The sequence below is a fragment of the Martes martes genome, assembly GCF_963455335.1.
Source record: "Martes martes genome assembly, chromosome: 16".
Lineage (NCBI taxonomy): Eukaryota > Metazoa > Chordata > Mammalia > Carnivora > Mustelidae > Martes > Martes martes.
Genome location: NC_137904.1, coordinates 31,921,567 through 31,945,159, shown reverse-complemented (window position 1 = coordinate 31,945,159; position 23,593 = coordinate 31,921,567). Strand labels below are relative to the sequence as shown.

The window sequence follows — 23,593 nt, the reverse complement described above, 5'->3', positions numbered from 1 at the left end:
CCTAGGTTCCAGGAATCCCAGCCTTGTCCTGGGGACAAAACCCAAACGCAAATAAACGGTCTCTTCCCAAGCACTGAAAGCTAACCATCCTCATCACTCTGTCTCTCTGTTCCTTCAGCCGGTGGCCCTGCTTAGCCAAGCTTCGCCCGCGGAGCCGCGGCGGGCCAGACTGGGCTCTGGAAGCACTCCCCGCACCCCAGCCGGCCCAGGACAGAGGGGTGGGGGGTGGGAGGTTGGGGAAGCGGGGGGCGGAGTTCCGTCCTTCGCTGATTGGCTTGGGGCGGATGGGCTGCGGCCGAGCCGAGCCAACCCGCGGCGTGTTGCTATGTGCTGAGGCGAGGGGATAGGCGCGGGGGCGCGTCCGTCACAGGGCAGCCCCCGGCCCCGACCCGGAGGGATGCGGAGTGGCGGCGGCGGCAGTGGCGGAGACTGTGGCTTTAAGAGCGCGCCCGGAGCCCGGGAGCCAGCCGGGCGGTCCTTCGCTGCTGCGCACCCCGGCGGAGCCGAGCCCAGCGCTGGCCGGACGGGGCAGCCTGCTGCCCGGTAAGCGGACCTGGCGCGCCGCGCGGGCCGGGCGCGCGTGGGCGTGGGGCGCGCTGTCAGCGCGGACGCCTGGTACTCGGCGCCGGGCTCCGCTCCCGGAGCCCCTCCGGCCCGGCCCGGGCGGAGCGCGCGGCGCCCCCTGCGCTGCGCCGCCGAGGCGGGGTTCGGCGTGGGGTCCCCGTGGGGGCCTCGGGCGCGCGGGGCGGGAAGCGGGCCGCCGGGGCCACGTGACCGGTTTGTTTACAAACACTGCCGGCCCGGCGGCTGGCTGCGGAGGGACCCGTGGCTGCGCGAGTTCCCGGGTCGGGGTCGGGGACTTGTGCGAGGAGCCGGGCAAGTCTAGGGTGCGTGCTTTGGCGGATGGGACTTGGACACCGGGTCGCTGCTGCTTCTCAGCATAGTTTCTGCGGGTTCGGGCTCCGTGGGGTCGGAAGGGATGCTTCGGGCGTTTTCTGTCCCCGGTGACGCCGGGCCTCCACTGGAGCCACTGGGTTCGGGGCCGCCGCCCTCGGGGCCCCCCGCCTGTGGGGGGACTGGCAGCCCACGAAACTCCCAGGAGCGCTTGGCCGGCCCTGGGCCGAGGTAACCGCAGCCGAGTTCCTGCCTGGCCGCTTCCCGGAGCCTCCCCACTGCCCTTGCCAAGGGGGTGGGCGCCGAGTTCTCTCCTGCCCGATGGAATGTAGGGGCCTCTCCAGCGAGTACCTCCCAGGAACTGGCGCAGAGGGGCAGCCCCGACCTCTCAACTGCTTCAAGTTCACCCTCCTTGGCCGCTGACCTCCTCTGGGTGTCTTGACTCAAGTGGTGGCTTTTCTCCCGTTGGGGGTTGGGGTAGCCACCTGTTCTTTTGGACGAAGCCCAGGAGACTGCCACCTCTGACTTCACTCTCAGCTTACAAGCACTTAAAAAGCCAAGTGAGTGAGTGTCCTCCGTTTGTCTCTGTTGCAAGTTAGCAGACCCTCCCGTAGTCCCACCGCCATGAACGGCACACGAACCTGCACCTGGGTTTGGTGGGGTTTTTGCTTTTTGGCCTTCTTGTCAGTTTGCTGTCTTGGAGTTACAAGGCTCTTTTAAGGGAGTCCTTGCTTCTGGTGAATCTAAGTGCTAACAAGACCTCTGGCTATTTATCTTTTCTTTACCCTTCCTCTGTTCTTTTTTGTTCCAGCAAGATGGGGTTCCCTGTCCTAGAGCGTTGGACAAGCAGGGAAGTTGTCTGCTTCCCTGTATCCCATTTGGTGACTGAACATGGGCAGAGCAAGGAGCTTGGGGTTAGAACTTAAGTGACTTGCCAGAGGTGACTCCTGTCACTCACTGGCTCTGGGGAGGGACTTGATCTCACGTGCTTGATGCTCTGCAGTACTCTCCGGGTTGTGGGAAATCCGGGGCTTGTAATCAGTGGGCTTGGATGACCACTCCCTAGCTTTCCTTTGACTTCATGGCCACAGGATGCAAAGATGGGCTGAATCTGAGTTTTATTCCTCTCCTCATTTCCTTAGCACTTATACTAAGGGTGAGTCTTGCCCCTGATGAGGAACATTTTAATTCCTCTGAACTGTGATATGAGTGGCTATAAGTTCTTTACCAAGGAACGGTCCAGCCTGAGGAGAGTTGTGCCAACTTCCCTTTGGCACCATCCCTTATCCCCAGCTTCATGGTAAGGGTCTCAGGCAAGAGTGGGGGCCTTGGGGCTCATACCTCTCCTTAACTTATTTACCTTATTGGTTTACGATTTGATAATAGAATTTCTGGGAACTGTCTTGGTATCTTGTGCTTGAACTAAAACAAAAAAACTTGAAGTTAGGGGTGGAAAATGGGAAATAAACATCAAGTACAAGGGTACCGTTTTGCTTCTTCCCTCAAGGAGAGTGGTTTCAAACTTTGGGATCCAAAGTAAGGAATACCTTTTACATCACTGCACTGAGGTCCACAACTGTGATAAGTTCCAGGAAACAAATGTTCTTGCTACCTGCAGTGTGCTATTTTTTTCTCCTCCATTAAAAAAACAAAAAACCCAACTGCTGGTCATGGCCTGTTAATTTGATTTCTTTACCAAATGGGTGAATGGGTGATGACCCACTGTTTAAGAAACATTGCTCTAGGACAGAGGTCCTCAAACTTGAATGTGCACAAAGATGACCCGAAAAGTGTTTAAAAATGCAGTCTGTCAGTCAACTCTGGAGATGTTTATTCTCAGTGGGGTGCATTTTTATTAAGTGGACCATGAGATTGTGATGCAGGTGGTCAGTGAGAAACCCAGATCTAATGGGAATTGGGGGCAATGAACAATGAAAGGCATTATTAACTGGATATGAAGCATGCAAAGCCTTAGTCACGTATGTAACCTATTCTATGCAAACTCAAGATCACTCATCTGCTGGTCACACTAGCCTAGGCTTTGAAAAGTCCAAGAGTGTGTTTGCTTTTAGCTGCTGTGAAGCCTTGGCCACAGGAACCCCCCATCCCTCCCACACCACCCTGCTCAGTCCATTTGAGGACTGCTGTTTGGTGTTCTGTATGGCTGGATGTTTCTAGGTGTGTGGGATTGGGGTTGTGAGTAGTGCTGATGAGTATGCTGTACTATTCATAGATTATTTCAAATCATTAAAACAGTGAAAAATCAGATAGTTTTGAGGCAGTGACATAGTTATTATGCCTGGGGTATTAACAATTGGCCAGTAGAAAATGTCAGTGTTGTTTAATAGCTGGGTATTCCAAGCCATGTGCCCTGGGGGAAGGGCAGGCAGGCTGTTGATTTTGTTTGGGAGTATGGGGGAGTCAGGGGTTTGTCAATAGTTGTTAATGATATTAGCATAAGTTGTTAATAAGATGAGTTGTTAATAAGAGTTTCCCTGACCTCCTTGCCTACCTCAGCCCTGGTTCGTTCCTGTGATGACATCTTGGCTCCTATGTGCAGGTGAATCTTGTTAACCTCTATCTCTACCTTCAGGCACAAACATACCCACACCTGATGCATCCCCGTGTTAGAAGTTTTCCTCTTATTGAGTCCAAACATGTTGGTAAAAGAAATTTCCTTGAATTAATCAAAGCTGCATTTAGCTTCAAATAGAACTCTATCCCAGTTCAAATTCAACAGTGGTCCTTCCTGCCAAAGGTATGCTTAATATGGGAATACTAACTGTAGGATTGTTGAAATGAATGATGTTCAGTATGGTCAAGCCACTCACATTTAGGATGTCTGTTTTTAAGCCTGTAATAAAGAAGAAAGCAACAAATGGATGGCAGAGGATAGGATGTCCTAGTATAGAAAAGGAGAGGGAAGAGATGTCCAGGTAGGACTCAAATGGAGGATCAGTGTCAGTTTCCTTTGTCAGTTATCTTGGAATTTCCCTAGGGTCCATCAGCAAACCACTAGGTGCTCTGTTACATTCCCTTAGCCTGAAGGGGTCTAAAACTGTGGAAAGGGAGTCATCTTTTTTAAACTTGAGCCTCCCAGTTTTGGAAAACCAGGGCCTGCAGGCTAACGGTATTTTGTTAGAGTTGATAGTTTTTAATGATCTTTTCCTTAACAAAAGATGAGACGTGCATATTTAAAGGACCACACCTACCTGAATTTCCCTGAGATTTGGGAATAGAGCCCCTGGAGGGCTTAAAATAAAATTGGATTATGCTATTCCCCTGGTTAAAGTTTTCCAGTGGCTTCCTGTAATCCAACTCCCTTCCCTGTGGATATTGTACATCTTGTCTCCTTCCTCCAGCCTCCTCCCCCTCATCTCCTACAGGTCCTTACCAGGTCGATGTGTGCCACCTTTCCTCAGGTTTCTAAAATGTTGAAGGTTTGTTTTTGTCATTGGGCCTTTCTACTGGGAGTTATTCTTTCCAGAATGCAATTCTCTATAAATTTTTACGGGATTGGCTCTTGGGTCTCTGGAGAGCCTCTCTCAGATCAATTATTTAGAACAACAACTCCCAGTCCCGGCCCCTCTTAATCCCCTTAATTTTCTTTTTTTCGAGGGACTTTAATACCATCTGGAAATACATTATCTGCTTGATGGCTAGATGCTTCTGTCTCACTGCTGACAGTACCTGGCATCGGTAGTTCTGGATAAGTATCTACCCATCAGTGGAATGAATGAATAACTAAAGAGAGCCAAGGTTTTGAGTCTCTAAGAGTAGGAAATAATACTTTTCATTTTCAAGAGGAGAAGAGGAAAATAATTTTTCTCTCCCTTTTCCTGGGGTGTGATAGTGTTCCCTTGGAATTTATTTCAGGATTTCCGCTTTCCACAATATTTTCCACCCTTTTACACTTTTTAATAGGTCTCTAGAAGTTCCGTTGTCATTTTGTTGTGTTAATAAACAGCCCCTGCCTCCCCCAGTAGCTTTATTTTGTTTTCACTTTTCCTGACAAACAAGCATTCCTACCAGTAATCACATTTCATTGATACTAGGAGGCACTATTAAGTAGGGCTAAGAACCTGGGCTTTGGAACCAAAAAGACCTGGATAATTAGCTTTGTGACCTTGGGCAATTTGCTAAAAATCTCTAAATCTGTTCTTTCTTTGTAAAATAGGACTAATAATAGTTATTGTATCACAGAATTGATAAGACAAAATGAGAAGATGTATAGGAAACCAGGCACAGAGCCTGGCACATAAACGCTTGCTGTTAGCTTTTATTTATTTATTTTAAAGAGAAAGCGCACGTGCGTGCGATCTGGAGAGGGAGAGGGGCAGAGGGAGAGAATCTCAAGCCCACTTCGGTCCACGTGTTCAGCCTGACTTGGGTTTTCATCTCATGACCCTGAGATCATGACCTTAGCTGAAACCAAGAGCCCCACACTTAACCGACTGAGCCACCCAGGCTCCCTGCTGTTAGCTTTTAATAATAACACTCATAGTTAGATTTCCCTCCTCTCTTTGGCAGGAATTCCCAACCCATTGATTTGGGAGTGTGCAGTAAGAGGGAGAAAACCACCAGATCTTAAATTAGTGCCAGTAAATGAAGAGCAAACATGTCACTGAGATCTATCAAGACTGGAGTGGAAGTTAGGAATCCTCTAATCACAAATTGCTGCCCAACTTTTGATAACACCTATGTGAAAGAAGTCATGGAAGTTTTTGGAAGGACACGTCGTCTGCCTATTCCTCTGGCCATTCTTAGTTTATCCTTCGATTAAGCTAGGCTGACTGAAAGCTGCATGTTTGGCCCATATTACCTCAGCCCCCCCAGAATTATTTTCACTGAGATGAACTTCGGTGTCCTGCCCTTTGCTTTCATGGAGGGACACAGTCCTAAACAGCTTCATAACTCTAGAATATTTCTCATGAGGGATGATGTTGCTGCTCCCTTAAGCTACAGTTTCATTTAGTATCCCCTTTAAGTAGTTAATAGGAGAAATTTCGTTCAGGGGCAGGTGCCAGAAAAAGCTTTGCCTCTCCTGAGGAATGGGCATGATATTTCTTTGTGGACAATTGGAAATGTATAACTGATCATGTTTCTCCTTTTTGCTTTGGGTGCCAGGAAGCACAGAGCCAAATCTGTGGCCTGACTTCAGTAACTTTAGGGCCCCTCATCCTAATTTTTTCCTTGTAATTTGTATTTTCTCTAATTTCAAGTTAATGATTTATAATTCTTTTTTTAATTGGATAGCTGCTGATTTGGATATTAAAATCATTTCAGATTTTACATTTTAGAGATACAAACATTGAGGCTCAAGTAGGCAAAAAGGACTTGGTTAAGATGGAGCTAATTAAGGCGAAACAGAGACTGTAAACCATATCTTTCAATTCCAGGCCCAGAGTTCTTTCTGTTCCTGTACGTTCTTGAAGAATGTCAACTCCTGAATAAACCCCCAGATAACCCATAATGTCCTGATCCTAGGTAAAGCCTACCTCCTTTCTGTGATGAGGCAAAGGAATATTCTGCCTATGAGGTAACAACACTGCCACTCATATTCCTGGTTGGGTCAGCAGCCCTGTGCTCTCCTGTTTCCTGAGCTACAGCCTTCCCCTGTGGTCTTGAGAATGTGGTATGTCCGGATTTGGTGGTTTTGATCTGAAACTAGATTGCCAGCTCAGAATGAAATTAGTCTCTAGTGTCTGGAGTTCCCTTGTCTATTTCTTATTAGGGAAGGAAGGCTTGATACCCAGATGGTCGATGGGTGTCACTAAGGCTGAAACAGGGTCTTGTCATGAACAGGAGCTGAGTTTGGTTCTGCTGAAGAAAGTGGCATTATTTTATCTGATAAGAAATTTAATAATAGGAAATACTGACCTTACCAATGATTTGTTTTGTTTTCCGTGCTGTTTGGTTGTGAGTACCTGGGGCAAGAGAGGATAGGCTTGGAGCATATCCTGCCTGAGTCAGTAGAATTTTGATTTCTATTTTGGGCTGCTTAGAAGAGGAACCTCTGGCCTAGGACTGAAAATGAACCTTGGTTTTGCTTTATTTTCCTGGCTAATAACAATTCAACAGATAATATAAGACCTTTGCGAGATGAAGATGGGATAAGCTATGGCCCCTGCCCCTAAGAGCATATACTCAAGTAGGAGTGATTAAGGCATATGTATCAATAACCAGAGTATAAGGTACAAATGCTTAAAGTCATTACGGAGCTACGGAAAGAAGGGTGGGCGTTTGGAGATGGAGGTGTGAAGAATGATGAGGATTTAAACATGCAGAAACGCTCCAGGGGGAACAGTGTGTGCAAAGGCACAGAGGTATGAACATAAAAGGTAACGAGTGGTGAATGTTCAGTAGGCACATGAGATGTTGCAAAGAGAACATTGGGATTTTGCTTGGGCTGCTATTGCTACAGTTTACTTATTTTTTTCCCCCCAAAGTTTATTTTTTTAGCAGTCTCTATACCCAGCATGGGGCTCGAACCCACAACCCTGAGACCGAGAGTCCCATGCTCTTCTGAGCCAGCCAGATACCCCACTATTGCTACAGTTTAGAGTAACTCCATGGAAGTGGACTGTTGGCTTCCATTCACAGAAGTCTGTGAACAGTGGTTAGTTGACATAGATGATAGACATCCTCAAAAATGGGACTATCCCTAGAGATTCCCAAACCTGGCTGCCATAAGAATTTCTGGTCCAACCACAGGCCTACAAAATGAGAATTTTCAGCTGGGGAATCTAATAGAAGCAAGCAAATAATAGTCCCCCCCTACAGTTTTCCCAAGTTTTTCTGATGTAGTCACCCCTACATGTCTGAGGCCTGGGAATAACGGAGGTAGTTGATCTCCTTAGCAGAAACCACCTACGCAGCGTCTTTGACCTTTGGCCTCCTTCCCCTCACTGTATTTTACCACTTCCTTTCCTTCACTTGTTTGTATCTCCTGCATGTGTCATCCATTATATTTGCCTCCTGTTTATATCTTCTTTTACTGCTTTGGTCTTTTGTCTCTTGGGGGTCCCTCCCTAAATTGATCCACAGCCAAATGGACTGTCAAGTAGAAATGAATTCCCTTTCAGTATTTGTTGTATATACATGATGTATAAGCATGTGTACTGTGTATAAATGCAAATTAAATAGGGCATTTGGTTAGTTTTCCTTACATGATTCTTTTTCCCCCTCAAATCCTAAAGGAAACAAACGATCCCTATGTATGACTGCTGCCTTAAAGCTAAAAATCCCTTAGCAGGAAGATATGACAGGAACTGAAAACTGGTTTTTTCTTGTGTCTGATATGTTGTCCTGCTTTCTGGTTGAGGTTATTCCCTTCCCTCATTTGTTTTCTTGTATTTCTATAATTAAAAGTTGAAGCGGTGAGCCAGCCCTGAGAGTTTGAAGATGTTCTAAGAGCACTTGGCTCTTCCTCTGGAAGGTGTTCTGCTTGTTGCTGTAATAAGGGCTTAAGGACCAATGATGCCCATCTTCCCTGGCTCATCTGGGTTGAAGGATCCATGTGGGGTAGGGGTAGAGGTTTGTCCAAGGATTCAAATCCTGGTGCTGGTACTTTCTAGTGGAGTGATCTTGGGCAAAATGTTTAATTTCTTGAACTTTTTCCTCACCTTTCAAACAAGAGTAATCATAATAATTCCTGCCTCTCTGGGTTGTTAGGATTAATTGCGATCATCTATATCAAGTACTTGGCCCCTCATGGAACCAAGATAGGAAATTATTATTATAAACTGTAGAATCCTGGAGGCTTACTGACAGCAGATGACTACTCCTCTTACCTCCTCCCCTCACTTCCTTCGACCAACAAGTCTGAGCTCTTACTGTAAGCCAGGCTTTGGCCTGGGTAGGAAGGATGATTAACCAGAAGTGGTCTTGGGCCAGGAATGGCTCACAATCAGGGTGGGGGTGGGGGGAGGCAGGGACTTACCATAAACAACCAGCTTTGTGGATGTTTCTTGAATTATATGAAAAGCTGCACTGGCAGCATCCATGGCGCCCCTTGATATGCCACGCCTGAATGGAAAAGAAGTTCCAATTCTTCCTAACATCTATCTGCCATTCCCGTAACAGGAGAAATCCAGAAAGCTGCTCTAGAATCACTCTCTCCCCCATCCTCCTCCTCTTCCTCTTCTTCAGTAGATGGCAATACTGGATGGCAGTTTAATAATTCTTAGGACAGTATACGTCCATCTTTGAGGTGGTGAAGCTTAGGACTTTAGACATACAGGCCTCCCTTTGAAAGTGCTTCTGCCTCCCCCCCCCCCCCGCCCCCTCTCGAGTTTTAAGTTCAGTTTCCAAATTCCAATTGTGGAGAGGCGGGAAGCCTAGCCACAGATGTCAGAGTCTAGAGTTTTGGATTTATTTGAATTGGGAGATTAAAGCGAGGACGCCAAAGGCATGCTGACAGCTGAACAACAGAATCGTATTGGCAGATTGGGGATGGATGGTTTGTAACTAATTGGGGCCCCAGCTGTGCCCTGGGGAGCAGCAGTTAAAGAGAAATCAAGGTCACGCAGTGCCCAGGGTCCAAAGAAGTTCATTTATTCAGTAAATAATATTTGATCTTTGAGAGTGTGAGATACAGACGACAGTCAGATAATCTCCCCGGTAAAATACTGGTAAAATACAGCTGCAGCTGTGAAGAGTGTTCCGCCTGTGGGAGAGGAACCCAGGCAGTGGGCGTTGGTGGAGGCTAAGGGGACGGGTCCCCCGTGAAGTCACTTCCAAAGATTGTCTGCCATCTCTTACGTTACTTTCCAGAATGTTGTTTTCTTGATAGATCTTCTAAGTGACTGTTTTACACTGTGGTTCAAGTGTAGCCCTGTCTGGGGGCAGAGGGATGGACCGAGCCCCACTCTGGGTCTCAAATCACGAGAAAAAGGTATTTATTTTGTTTTCACTAGGATTGTCCTCTTGAGCCTGTACAATACAAGGACTGATGCTGAGGGCAGCAGTCTCTGGGAAACTGGAGGGAAAGGGCAGATCTAGCCTTGTTTTGAACATAGAATCGAGGGGCAGGGTTTAGGGACCCCTTTCCTTGCTGACCTGAACCGTATCTGACTATTCATTTTTCTCCTCCCAGGAAGGTTCTGTGGGGACCACCCTGGGAGAAAGAACCTTTGTGGGTTGGAAGTCTGAGGGTTTCTCTGGGGGTCAGAAGTCCATGCCAGTCTGGGGAGGGTCCCTTGGGAAGCTACCTGGTGGCACTCAGATGGTGTGAAGGGCCAGGGGAGGTGGAATGGGAAGTATTTCTGCCATCCGACAGCACAGATAAAGGCATCAGACAGTCTTGTCATGTGTTGTGTTGGAGCCGTGGCTCCACAGTTCTGAGTTTCATGCTCCATCTGCCAGACCAAGCGAGTTGACATCACAGGAGTTTGCTGGCTTTTCAGCTTTGTGGAGCTCTAATGGTATGCGAGTCCCATGTGATGGCCAGAATTAGATATTTTAAATGCACTGGATAGTGTTTAAGTAAGATTAAAAATATCAGCTTTACAGGGCAGCACAGTTTCACTGATGGTCACTCATTTTACTCAGTTAATTACCATTTATCAAGATTCTCCGGGGAGGGGGAAGAAGACTCTGATATGCCTGAGACTAGGAGTCCTGGGGAAGCCAAGGGGCATTAAAGACTGGACTTGTGCTGCAGGAACCTCCCAGTCTGGGAGACAGATGGGAGCAGTGTGACGGAGTGCCATTCAGGCAAAAAGAGTGTTTTGCATGCTGGGAAAAGGGAGCCACCACCTCTGCTTAGGGTCTCATTTGGGTATTAAGGGATGATCAGGCGTTTACCAGGTGGTAAAGATAGGTTAGGGCTTTGCAAGAGGCTGAACCGCTTGGGAAAAGGTGGTGAGCAAGCTTGGTCCGCTGGGGAAACAGGTTTGCAGGGAGGTGGGAAGGTGATAGTGAACAGAGATAAGGAGAATCAGCCCAGTTTCTTAGTGCTATTGGAGGGGTTGGACCTTGTCCTATAGGCTGCTAGGAAACCACTGGAGGTTTTGAAACATGAGCGATGTGATCAGATTGTGTTGTATAAATAGAATTCTAGAACGGGCTGGAGAGGTAAGAGCTGAGTCAGGGAGACCAGTTTAGGAAGCTGTCACGTGAGTTCAGGATGCGGGAGGGGAGGGCTTACAGTGCTGCTGGCCGTAGCTATGAAGGTGGCTTTGGGAAACTGGATTACAGAGCCAACTAGGGGACTGAAGGAATACGACAGAGAAGGGAGAGAAAGAGTAAAGGGTCTTGACTGCTTTGGCAACTTGGCCTTCAGAAGAAAGGAACAGAATTAGGATGAGGGTGGTAGGACCCAGGGGAAGAAGAAAAATGGTGCTGGCTTTGGAGGCATTTGGTTTGAAATGCCTTCCTAGGAGAAGTTAGAGGCCTCCTTTAGAAAGGAATCCAGGCTTCAGGGGCAGGAGGCAGAGGTTTAGAAGACTTGGGTGTGGCTAAGGATGTACATGGGGAGCAGGCAGTCAGGCACATGGTAGAAGCACCTCCAAGGAGGAGGAGGAAGGAAGAGCAGCCAGAGAGGTGGAGGCTTAGAGAAAGAGAAGCAGCAAGAGAGGCATGAGGTGCAGAAGGAGAGAGTTTGAGGGAAAAGTAGGCTGAACCAACCGTAAGAGAACTAACTGAATGCAACACCAGAGCCAAATGGTGTTAGCATTCAAAAGTATTAGTGTTTGGACTTGGCATGCTGGAGGCTACCCATGTTTTTGTAACTCAAAAGCCTGGTTGTGATAAATGATATTCATGGAGCTTTGCCAGAAGGCTCTGTAGCTCTTCCATTCCTCTGGAGAGTCTGTATCAGTGGATCTAGCCAGATCATCAGAAAGCTGTGTTCTTGGGCTGCCCTGACTTGACCCCCATGTAGAATCCCTTTTACTGAATTGCCCTTTGGTGTTGACTTAAGCTGTGCATTTTCATGGAGGGACCGCTGAGAAACAATCTTGGAAGAGTTTTATGGTAGGAACTATTGGTGTGTGCTGAAGATCTTGTCCACTGGGTTCATTGCTCATGGTTCCCTCTGCAACCACCTACAGGAGAAATGTCTCTTAGAAGATCTGTAGCTTGAGGGCCGTTTGGGTGGCTCAGTTGGTTAAGTGACTGCCTTTGGCTCAGGTCATGATCCTGGAGTGCCAGGATCAAGTCCCGCATCAGGCTCCCCACTCAGTGGGGAGTCTGCTTCTCCCTCTGACCCTCTCCCCTCTCATGCTCGCATGCTCAAGTGCTCTCTTTCTCTCTCTCAAATAAATAAATAAATAAATAAATACTTTTAAAAAATCTGTAGCTTGAACAACCAGGATTTATAGGAACTGTAAACCTTATTAACTACTGATTTTTCTTTTCTGCCTTGCTTACTACAGAGCTCAAAGCCAAATACGCAGTTGAAATTCAGTAAATATTTAGCAGCTTAATATAAGCATGCATTTCTCTGTCCTAACTCACCTTGTGTTCTTCTGCTTTTCTTACCCTAATTTTATCTATTTTAAAAGTATTGTTGGGGGCGCCTGGGTGGCTCAGTGGGTAAAGCCTCTGCCTTCAGCTCAGGTCATGATCTCGGGGTCCTGGGATCAAGCCCCTCGTTGGGCTTTCTGCTCAGCGGGCAGCCTGCTACCCACCCCCCCCACCCTCTCTGCCTGCCTTTCTGCCAGCTTGTGATCTCTGTCTGTTAAATAAATGGATAAAATCTTTAAAAAAAAAAAAAGTATTGTTTGTTTTTGTAAGTTACCTTAAATCCTCTTTTTGGAGTTGGGAGTTGTATAAGAAAAAGGAGGAAACCATTGATGAACTTTAGTCAGGTGTCCTTGGTAATGAATCTTCAGACAGATCATTTGGGTTTTTAACATTATTGAAATTGTAGAAACAATGCAAAGTAATACCTGATCTCTTCATAGCCAGCTAGTAGCAGCTACTTCGGTCTGATACCTGGTGAATTCTATGCCAGTGTCTGGATGTTCAAGGGGAACCACCTCCCCTCTCTGCAGATGTTCTGACAGGTGCAGGCCTCATGTGGGGACCTTCCCAGGTCCCCAGAGTGTTGAACTGAGGGCCATTTAGTAATATATTGCTCTGCCAACAGATGTTGCAAAGGCACCGTCCAGCAGCCATTTCTGAGTGGGCTCTGCACGACTGACATGTTCTGTGATCTCGCTGAAATCAAGGTCTTAGCACAGTGAAGGCTGGTGGATGGCTACTGGACTCTGGGGCATGATTTGGCTGGCAGAGACATCCTTACAGCATGGAATCAGGATTTAAAGAGCCGAAGGAATCTCAGAGCTCATGTAGGATTATCATCTGACAGATAAGCCCTGTAAATCAAGACTAGGCTCTGTGTCCAGGGTCGAGATGAATGGTTGGCTTTGTTTATGAAAGACCATGGTTCCTTGACTGTCCAAGCTGACTTTTATTATCATCGGGATGAATTTGAAATGAAGTACCACCTGGGTCCGGTGCTATACAGTGGGTAACTATGAAATGATGACAGTGATTTTCCTGTGTGCATTGCTCATCAGCTCTGCGGTCGTTATAATAGGGGCATTTCAGTAAAGTTGTTAGTAGTGGCCTCATGAGTCAATGTGGGCTGCCAGGGTAACTTTTCCACTGCGATAAGTGATGGATTGGTCTGTTGTTTGGAATGATACGGCAATAACGTAAGATCCCCAGCTAAGCCACAAGAACTTGCTTAAAACCACAGTGTACCTTTAAGTGGATTAATTTAGGCCCTGACCCTCTGACCACCATGAATCAACATGGGAGACAGAGACACTGCTTGTTTGGGTCATGTGAATAGGAACAGTTCCCGCACTTTTTCTCCGTTGCTGGGGAGGACGATTGTAGCTAATTAGCAGTATTGAATGCAAACGCAGGTGCCAGGTGCTGTGGTGAGTGCTCTACTTGGAATGTCTCATTTGATTTCTTTTGTCTCCTCCACAAGGTAGGCAGTGTTTTTGGTCCTTTTCAGGCAATTTGCCCAGTGGTGAGGCAGTTAGTGAGTGAGAAGAAGCGAGACTGGACCCAGGTCCGTTGGCTTCTAGATCCTGTAAGCCCTCACTTACTTGATGGTGCAGGAAAATTGGGTCTCCGCTCCCTGGTCTGGGTTCAGGATTCTGGTGAGATTAGGAAATGGGAAAGGAGGAACTTCCTTCTGGGATAGAGGCCTTCCACGGACATTGTCTCTTTTTTCTGCCTCCCAGTCCTAGAAATGGCTCACCAGGTCTTTTCCACTGTTGCCTTTTATTGCCTCTAATCAGGACTTCTCCCTTTCCCAATACATGTATATATTTAACCTAGGCCCCACAAAAGCAAAGAATGGACCTGGATGTCAATGACGGGCCTTTGGTTCACACCCAGGACTTAGAACATCTGTAGTCCTGAGGAACCATAGTTCTGGGCATCTTGGCACAGGATCTGAGTGGGGGCAGTCAGGGTAGAATAGTATTTCATGGGCCTTGGGGACCTAGAGTAACTTTGCCTCCTACCTCATTACTAGAGGGAGAAGGGAGGGACCACAGTCATGTCTGCTACCCACATGGGTGGGTGGACTGGTCTAGTCAGCAGCCCAATGGGGCACAGAGGGAGTTTAGTTCAATAATGGCTGCTACTGTGTGCTGCTGAGTCCAGGGAGTACAAGAATGTGGTCCCTACTCTTGGAGCTTACCTCTAGTAGAGGATACAGAGGCAGGAAAGGATAATTTTAGTTTTGATATAGTAAGTGTTTCAGTAGAGGTGAGAGGTGTTTTGTTTTTTTTCCCTTAAGACTTTTTAAAAATTCTATTTATTTGAGAGAGAGCATGAGCAGGGGGCAGGGGAGAGAGCGAGGGAGAAGCAGACTCCCCTCCGAGCAGGGAGACCAAAGCAGGACTCGATCCCAGGACCCCGGGATCATGATCTGAGCCGAAAGCGGACACTCAGATCATGATCTGAACTGAAAGCACCCCTTGAGCTGAGTCTTAATGGACAAGTTAAAGGGCCTGGTGAGGGGTGCCTGGATGGCTCAGGTCATGATCCTGGGGTCCTGGGATCAAGCCCCACATTGGGCTCAGCTCCCTGATCAGTGGGGGAGCCTCCTGCTTCTCCCTCTGCCTGCCACTCCCCCTGCTTGTGCTTGTCTCTCTCTCTGTCAAATAAATAAAACATTAAAAAAAAGTAAAAGAAAATAAAAGAAGTAACACCTCCAGCCCCAGGAGAAGACCATCCCATTGTTGGTTTTTTTTTTTTTTTTTTTGGGTGTTTGGTGGAGGGTGGGCAAAGACTGCCTGGAAAAGAAGTGGGGTGTGGAATCGCAAATCGCTTCTACTCCTTTCTAGCTCGGTGACTTTTGGCAAGTTATTCAGCCACTGGGCCATCAGCTTCCCCAACTGATACCAACATACACAGGGTTATGAGCAGCAAACAAGAGGATGCCCGAGCATACACAGTGTTGGCACACAATACACACCACAATTACAACTATTATTACTCTTAGTGGTCAATTAAAAAAAATGCTGCTGCTTAAAAAAAGAAGAAAAAGAAAAAGGAGACCTGAGAGTTACATTGCCACTTCTGTGAGGACACTCTAGCTTGTCCTTGGGCACCACAGGAGATGGTCCTATTGGGATGATGTTTCTCCAAACCTAGACTTCTCTTCTCAAGGAAAGATAAGCAGGTGATGACATTGGAGGAGCCTTTGGAGTGTTACCCTAATTGCTGTTGAGGTCCTTCTAAGAGGTGGCTTCCTCAGTGGCCATGCTCCCACAGGCCCTAAGGGAATACCAAGAACATAGCATCTCTGATTTACACAACCCTAGAAGGTCTCTGCACCTCTTTTCCCCCTGAAATCCACCTTCTGCATTTCAGCCAGTATAAAAAGCGGATTTGACCATGACCACTCTCATGGCCTTCAGAAAGGCAATGCAGGGCAGTGGTTTAGAAGATGGGTTCTGGAACCTCGCTCAGGGATTTCAGATCTCAGATTTATCCTACACAAGCTGTGTGACCTGGGGCAGGTTTATTTAACCTCTCTGGACCATACTTTCCTCATAAGAAAAGAGGAATAATAATAGCAACCTCTGAAGGCTCTGTGAGGACTAACTAAGCTAATACTCTGCATGGGCACCTGGCAGGTAGGAAGTGCACTGTCAGGTTTCAGGCGTCTTACCACTGACAGCCAGCTGCCATCGGCACCCACGCATTGCTTCACACTCTTCTCTGCCATCTCATACTCTGCACTCCCATTTTTTAAGCTGACATTAAGGGTCTGCCCTGTGTCAGGGACTGTCCTAAGTGCTCCAGTTTAGCAACCAAATTCTTTTAGTTCCCCCTAATACACTATATTTTACACACCCTTGCATGGTTTTGCTGATGCTGTGACCTCAGCCTGAGGCATCCTTCCTATCTCTCCTCACCAGGCCATTGCTTTATTTATTTGTTTATTTATTTATTTAATATGTTTACTTATTTGACAGAGACAGAGCAAGCAAGCACAAGTCGGGGGAGCCCAGCAGGCAGAGGGAGAGGGAGAAATGGGCTTCCTGCCCAGAGGGGAGCCCAGTGCCCCAATGCAGGGCTTGATTGGGATCATGACCTGAGCAGAAGGCAGATGCGAAATGACTGAGCCACCCTGGCGTCCCCTTCCCCCATCTTCTCAGTTTCTGTGGCCCCCTGTGTCGCACCTCGTTCATCCAGTTCCTTCATGGCTTACCTGGAGCATCGGTACCTCCTACCCCTCCATCCTGGGGCCACGCAGACATTTCTGTTTTGAGTTCCAGCTGCCTTGGTGGCTCCCTGGAAGAGGCCTGTCAGGTGAGACGGCCAGGTTCGCTGTGTGCTGCCTGTGCTTTTGGCTCTCTGAGTGCAGTATCTGAGGCGTTTGTTTTTAATCATAATAGTTCACATCTTTTCTTTCCATGCTGATCAGCGGGAGCCAGCTGGGGGTGGTAGCAAATCTTCCTTTAATTTCCACTGTGATGGATTATTGCTTCACTTAAAATGGTGTTTAATTTGTACATGTGCCCTGAGGCTTTTAAACATCGAGCTCATTTGACGAATGTTGGAAATCAATTTGGACTCCACAGTATGTTGGACTCCATGAGTTGGACTCATGGAGCCCCATGGAGCCTGTGGCCCCCTTATAAGTACCAAAGTCCAAAAATCAGAATGTGGTGAGTTCTACAGCCCCATACCGGTCATTTCTTCCTTTAAAGAAAAAAAACTCAGGGGCACCTGGGTGGCTCAGTTGGTTAAGCATCTGACTTCATGGCTCAGGTCATGATCTCAGGGTCTGCTCAGCAGGGAGCCTGCTTGTCCCTCACCCTGCTCATGCTCTCTCACTCTCTTTTTTCTCTCTCTCTCTCTCAAATAAATAAATAATAAATAAAAATCTTTTTAAACACTAAAAAAAAAAAAGAATAAATCCATCTATTTTACTTTCCTTCCTAACAATTGACTCAAAGAAGCAGCTTTTAAAATTTTCCCTTAGGAAAGAAGACAGTAATAGGTGATTATTTCTGGGACCTCGCTGTCACCTCTTTCCTGTGACAGCCTGCTCTCTTTCTTCTCAGGCACAAGGACCCTCTCTTGATTCAGCTTCAGCTTGCTTTCTCCTAACTCCTCTCATTGCTTCCATCTTGCCCTGTCGTAGTTGAACAAGATGCGTATTTCAACAAGCCACTTTTTCCTTTCTTCCTTCTCAGGGAGGGAGTCCTGTTTTGGATGCCTAGGAATTGAATTCCTGTGAGAGAGGGAGGGGAGCAGAGTGACAGCAGAGTCCCGTGCTGGCTGGCTAGGCACTCTGAGGTTTCTCCAGCACCAAGCAGCCTGGGACGTTGCTTACGGGGTCAGTTCTTGTCTTTAAGTTCAGAGCTATGGTGTGTGATGAATGTGTGTGTGGGTATGGGTTTGTATGTCCAGTATGTATGTATAGTACAGACTATAAATGTTTATTCTTCAGAAGGTAGCTTTGAACGAATTTTAGAATTCAGATTTAAAGCTGAGCATAACCAGAAACCCCTGCCTGCAAACTTTTTTTTTTTTTTTTTTTTGTTTCCTACAGAAGAGAAGTGAGAAAAGAAATAATTCTACTCTGGGGAAATGCATAATTTAGAAGCTGTCTGCATGTATAAGAAAACAGACTCTGTGGCTGCTCTGTAAACCCAGACTGGCAGCCAGGGCTCATGGTTTCCTTTTCTTTCTTCAGTGTTTTTATAACACTGATGGGACCCCTGCTCCAAGTGCTCCCCACTGGGCAGTGAGGGCTGTGGACTTCAGAAGCTGGCCTGGGGCAAGCCTCCAGCTCATTTCCCTGCCTGTTTTTCCTATTTCTTACCCTGACCTACCACCCCTTCCTTTCCTGGAGATACCGCCCTTTCTGAGAGCGAAACAGGGGTATTGGAAAGTTCAAGGGTATTTCAGGAAATCTCAGACAGGGTACTTGTCTCTTTCTACTGCCTATAACAACTCAACAGCCTCAACATACAACACGATTGAGCTACCGTGGGCTTACGTTTTGACCACACTTCACCTTACCTACTATCAGAGGATGTCCAGGATGAGAAAGAGGGGCCCTAGATCCAAGAGGTCATGTGTCTTCCTTCCTCATCTTCTGGCCAGTCCTAATTCCAATGCCGGGGAAACCCATTCTCCCCTCCATAGTCTCCCAAGACTATGTATCCAAGTATTTCTATAATGTTCAGTGTCACCTGATTTCACATCTTTAAAAATAGTGGTGGGTGGACCAAGCAGGGAAGACACTATGCCTCGGCCCTTGTAGGTCTGATTTCCTTCAGCAGTAGGGCATCTCGTGTGTAATTGGTCACCCTGAAGGGGCAGCCCTGCGTGGCTCAGGACTGCACAGGGGAAATGCGGGGTGAGAGTAGTGACCGCTGTTTTGCTTCAGCCTGGTGCTGGGCAGTGCTGTTGGCCCCTCAGGAAGATGTGCAGAGTCCCGGGAGTGTAGTGACTTTCAGTGACTGCTGTGGTGGGAAGGATGTCAGGGAGGAGGACAGCAGTCCTTTGGAAATATTTAGTTAGTAAGGTTTAGAGGAAAAAGAGAACTATGATTTGCAGCTTTCTCTAAACATCCAGATGGATCCCAGACATAATCCTGCAAAGATCTGATTTTGTTTGTCTTCCTCCCCCGTCTCTCTAAATAATTTTATCTTCAAAGCGTGGTGCAGGCATTAATTAACACTGTGCCTCCCCTGGGAGGTAGGCAAGTGGGAACACCACCCCTGTCAGTGAAGCCCAAGGAATAGGCAGGTCCAGAAGTTTCAGGCAGGAGAGCCCGAGAGGCACAGTGTGCATTGGACCTTAGGGCTTTCCCCTCAGACCTTTACTTGGACATAGCCCGGAAACCACCCACTTTCTCGGTGTCCTTGGTTCCCAGTAGAATAGAATTGCTGAGGCAATGGCAGGAGAGATGTTTGGTGCTGTGGGATGACTAATGGAAACTTTGAGGGTTGAAGAGAAATTCTGGTAAAATTCACTGTCATTGTGAATTCTAGATGCAGGAGTCTGATTATGCCATTTGTTTCATTCATTTGCTTGCTTGCTTTTCAGACAAAAAAGTACTGAGCATCTATTTCTGGGCAAGGTATAGCAAAGGAAATAATTTTGCCTAAAAGAGCTGGCTAGCCACGAGGAACCCTGCTGGTTGGGAGTTTGATCCTTTGTATCTTGCTTAGTCCCAAGCAAAGGGTGGCGTGGTGTTTGTTATCTCTGTAGATGGTGGGGTTTTTGGTGTTGTTGTTGTTTGTTTAAGATTTAATTTGATAGAGAGTGTGTGTGCGCGTGCAAGAGAGAGAGCGAGCGAGCGAGCACGGGGCAGAGGTAGAAGCGGACTCCTTGATGAGCAGGCAGCCCAGTGCAAGGCTTGATCCCAGGACCCCTTGATCATGACCTGAGCTGAAGGCAGCTGCTTAACTGAATGAGCCACCCAGGTATCTGGTCGGTGGTGGTTTTAAGTAGTGGAAGACTACTGGTTTGTGGAGATGGATGAGAAATACATGCATGACTGTTGATCTAGTGACTTTGTAGAGGTTAAACTTTCCCTTTTCATTTAGCCTTTATCTTGGTTGGCTCAGAAGAGGAGGCCACTTAAGAGTCTTCTCCTTGGTGCTACAGGTGGCACATCCTTAATCCTGGCCTCTTCTGTGGTTCCCTAAGAATGGTGATCATGCCAGTGTCTGAATGTTGGTGGAGGGTGTTACCTTGGGTGACTGCTGAGAAGAACCCTGGGTTGATACTGAACCTCCAACTCTGGACAAGCAGCAGCACTGAGATCCCCAGTAGTTCCTTTCTCATAATTGGGTGTCTTGACAATGATGGTAAGAAACAGAAAAGCGGTCATTTCTTCCTGTAAATGTTGCCCTCTCTCTTGGGTGGCAGTTGGACTTGACTTGCTTTGCAGGAAGCCCTGTTCCATCAGCTCATGGTATTCCCCTTATCTTGGCATTGCAGGCTGCTGAGAACCAGCCCTCGACCTCTGCTTGAGGGTCCTTCCTCTGAAGACATCACCAGTGTGTGGAGCCTGCCCCACACCCACCCCCTGCCAAACCACGGCCTTTACCTGTGTCTTCCGGTGTTTCCCGTGCGACCCATCCTGTGGGAGTGCCTCGTGGGCCACTCCAGAGTTCACCCCACGCTCAGCGGCGCCAATGGTGAAGATGACAAGATCCAAGACTTTCCAGGCATATCTGCCCTCCTGCCACCGGACCTACAGCTGCATTCACTGCAGAGCCCACTTGGCCAATCATGATGAACTCATTTCCAAGGTACATTCCCCTGTAGGCCTTCCTTACCCTCCTCTGGGTGGGGGGCATTTCTGGCTCATAAGGTTGCATAGGCTTACAAGTTCTTCCGAAGAGCCCAAGATCCTTGTACTTTATCTCTTGTACAGAGAGGGCTAACGTGTGTGGCTGTCTCACTCAGCTGAGAGATAACTCTGAGTTGGAGGGAGGATGTACTAGTTTAATTTGTAATTTTGAAAGTTAGATGTGATCTCTGTTGGAGGGTGGGGGGCTGGTGGCTCTCAGGCCGGAGGGGAGAGGGGCTGAGCAGTGATTGGAACCTCTCACTTGGCTGGCTTAGCTCAAGTTGGCGGGTGAACGCCATGTAGAGTGCTGCCTGCCTGGAAAGAGAAGTCCAGAAAGGTGGTCAGGGCAGGATACCTCGTAGGAGGGGCTTCTTAGCTGAGATGAGAGGATATTGCCTTCCAAGCTCCCTGGGAAGGTTATAACACTGCTGAACTACTAAAATGGGTGGCCTTTGGGGAGGACCAAAAGTGGCTTGGTAAAGCGCTGACCCACTCACTGGCCTCGGGGATCTTTAGGGCTTCTGCATAAGGTAAAATATGGAGTGACACTTGATCATAATCAGAAGAAAGAATGGAACCCTATTTTTCCTGAAACACTTTAGCAGCTGCTTCCTAAAGTTGGGTTGGGGGAGTTGTTAACCAATAAACCTAACATCCCAGTTGTGCAATCCAGGAACTGGCTCCTTCAGGCAGCATTTTCAGGGGAGTTCCCTCTCTCCTAGCCCTGAATTCCCATGGGAGGAGAAATTGGTTTTAACTAGGATGCATGAAAAGGAGAAAGATCATGGGGACCTCTTCCCCTTAAAAAGCACCCTTCCTCAGAACACGGACTCAGGCCATTAAGATTAGAAAAAAGAAACCGACCTTTCTACATATTCAGACTCAGTTAAAAAAAAAAAAAAAAAAAAAAAAGGTAGTGTTCTTGATCTGTTAGTAAAGGTGGCATTGCTTTTCCTGCCTCTAGCTTGGTAGTCCCAGCCACAGAGGGATGAAGGATCAGTAGTTCTAGAACAGTACTGTCCACTTGGCTGATTTGACAGGAAGTGAAGGAGGCTGCTTGAACAACCATGTCTGTGGTTGTGGGGCTTCTCAAATCAGGTCTGAGGACAGAAGTCCTTCCAGGCCTGTCCCAAGATCTAGGGTTACCACAGAGCTTGAACCCTGGAGCCCTCAGAGTCTTGGCCTCTGGCCTACTTTCACTTCCCTAGGCTTCTGCTAATTCTCCTTTATGCCATTTATGTTCCAGCCAGCCTGTAGCTTCTTTCTCTACCAACGTACTCACCTTGTCTCAGATTCCTCTTGAATCTTTTGGGAAACCCTCAAGTCTGGAATTTTGGATGTGGGGAGACTGTGTCAGTGAGGGAAGAGAGGAGTCCATCCCCTTTGCTTTGGAAGGGGGCCTGCAAACTTGGAGGGAAAATGTGAGCTGTCCTGTTTCTCGAAATCTCCAGAGAAAATGGAAGCCAAGACATCTTTTTAATACCAGGAGGAAGTGCATATGTATCATAAGAAATTTAGGTAACAATAAAATGGATCCTAGCACCTTCTATGTACTAAAAACTGCTACTTGACACTTTATAAATGTTATCTCACTTAACCCTCATAAGAAGACTTTAAGGTAGATGATGTTTATCATATTTTCTGGATGGAGAAGTTGAGACTCAGAGAGGCTGTCCAAGAATGCAAATTAGAGGCTCAAAGAGGAGAGAGCAGTTTCTTTGAGCGTGTTCAATCCAGATGGGCTTCTGGAAGAGGTGGTATTGAGCTGGGTCTTGTAAGATGGACAGAGGGAACATGTGGAGATGGTAGTGGTCTTCAGCATTGATGTTTAAAGCCTGGTATTCAGGGCCTTGGACAGTCTGGCCTTTTTGAGTGAGGTTTCTTGCCAGTTCCTTGCTTTATGTTCCAACCACTTGGAACTAACCAACATCCCTGAATATGCAGATGGGGGTATTTCAGGCGGCTGTGCCTCAGCCAACAGCAGCCCTTTCCCTTCACCTCTTTCCTCTCTCCCAGGAGCTTTTCTACATCCTCTTTCACCTGGGACCACATCTCCTAGTTTTGTATCTTCCTGGTCGGGAACCTGACCCATGGTCAAGAGCTCACAAAATGATCAAATAGATATGGGTGGGGCGTGAGCCTTGGGAGAAGACAAGTGATGAGCAGAAAAGTCTTTGTTGGCCTCTAGTCCTCCTCCCTGCCCCTTTTGGGGCAGAAAGGCTCATTCACAAGTCCAGGCCAAAGTCAGCACAGGCTTCAGTTTCATGGGCTACAACCGGTGCACAGATGGGGTGCATTAGAGCTTGATGATTTAAAGAGTTGGGTTAAATGCCTGGCTGTGGGGAGGGAATGAGGGAACTGTGGCCGGCGCTGCACAAAGATTCCTTTATTTCACTCCACAGCCACCCCCGGCGTTAAATAATCTATAGATTCTTAGGCAGGTCCGCTTAATGGAAACATCATTCCTCCAGCCCCCTCCTTGGAAAATGGGCCTTTCTTTTCATTTTGCTTCTCTCTTCCATTTAAGAAAGTTCAGGGAGAGAATGTTTCTCCTGTTCTCCCCTCTTGACATAATCTCCTGTGCGGTTTCACAATCTGCCCAGTGGGAGTTAGGAGCTGGGAAGCAGATAACTGGAGCAGCAGTGTAATTAAATGATACTTTGTACTTGTAATAGAGCCTTTCATCTGGAAGCCTGACATTCCCTTGTTTGGTTTTAAAAAAGTGGGGTGGGGGGCCTGACTTCATTATGGAGAAGGCAACACAAAGGTCCAGAGAACTAAAGCTCTGAGTTTGTGGCTGGTAGAGAACTGGGTACAGGATTGGGACCTTGGGCTCCCATGGAAATGTGTAGTTGTAATGTTTTGAACAATTAGGGTCTCTACCGATGTGGCGGA

At 47.4% G+C, this 23,593-nt stretch overlaps 1 protein-coding gene across 3 annotated transcripts in view; it reads left to right on the top strand.

Annotated features, from left to right (window-relative positions):
* The first annotated feature begins 329 nt into the window (after positions 1-329).
* YPEL2 (yippee like 2) overlaps positions 330-23,593 on the top strand; it is a 59,726-nt gene continuing 36,462 nt past the window's right edge. Inside the window, exons 1-2 of one of the 3 annotated variants that reach the window (XM_080826049.1) lie at positions 330-543; positions 20,344-20,657. In XM_080826049.1, coding sequence (XP_080682175.1) covers positions 20,541-20,657 — 117 coding nt within the window. In that variant the 5' untranslated portion in view covers positions 330-543; positions 20,344-20,540. Of the gene's footprint in view, positions 544-770; positions 1,455-20,343; positions 21,587-23,593 lie in introns of those variants that run through there. The other 2 variants (XM_080826048.1, XM_080826050.1) reach the window with 2 other exon arrangements.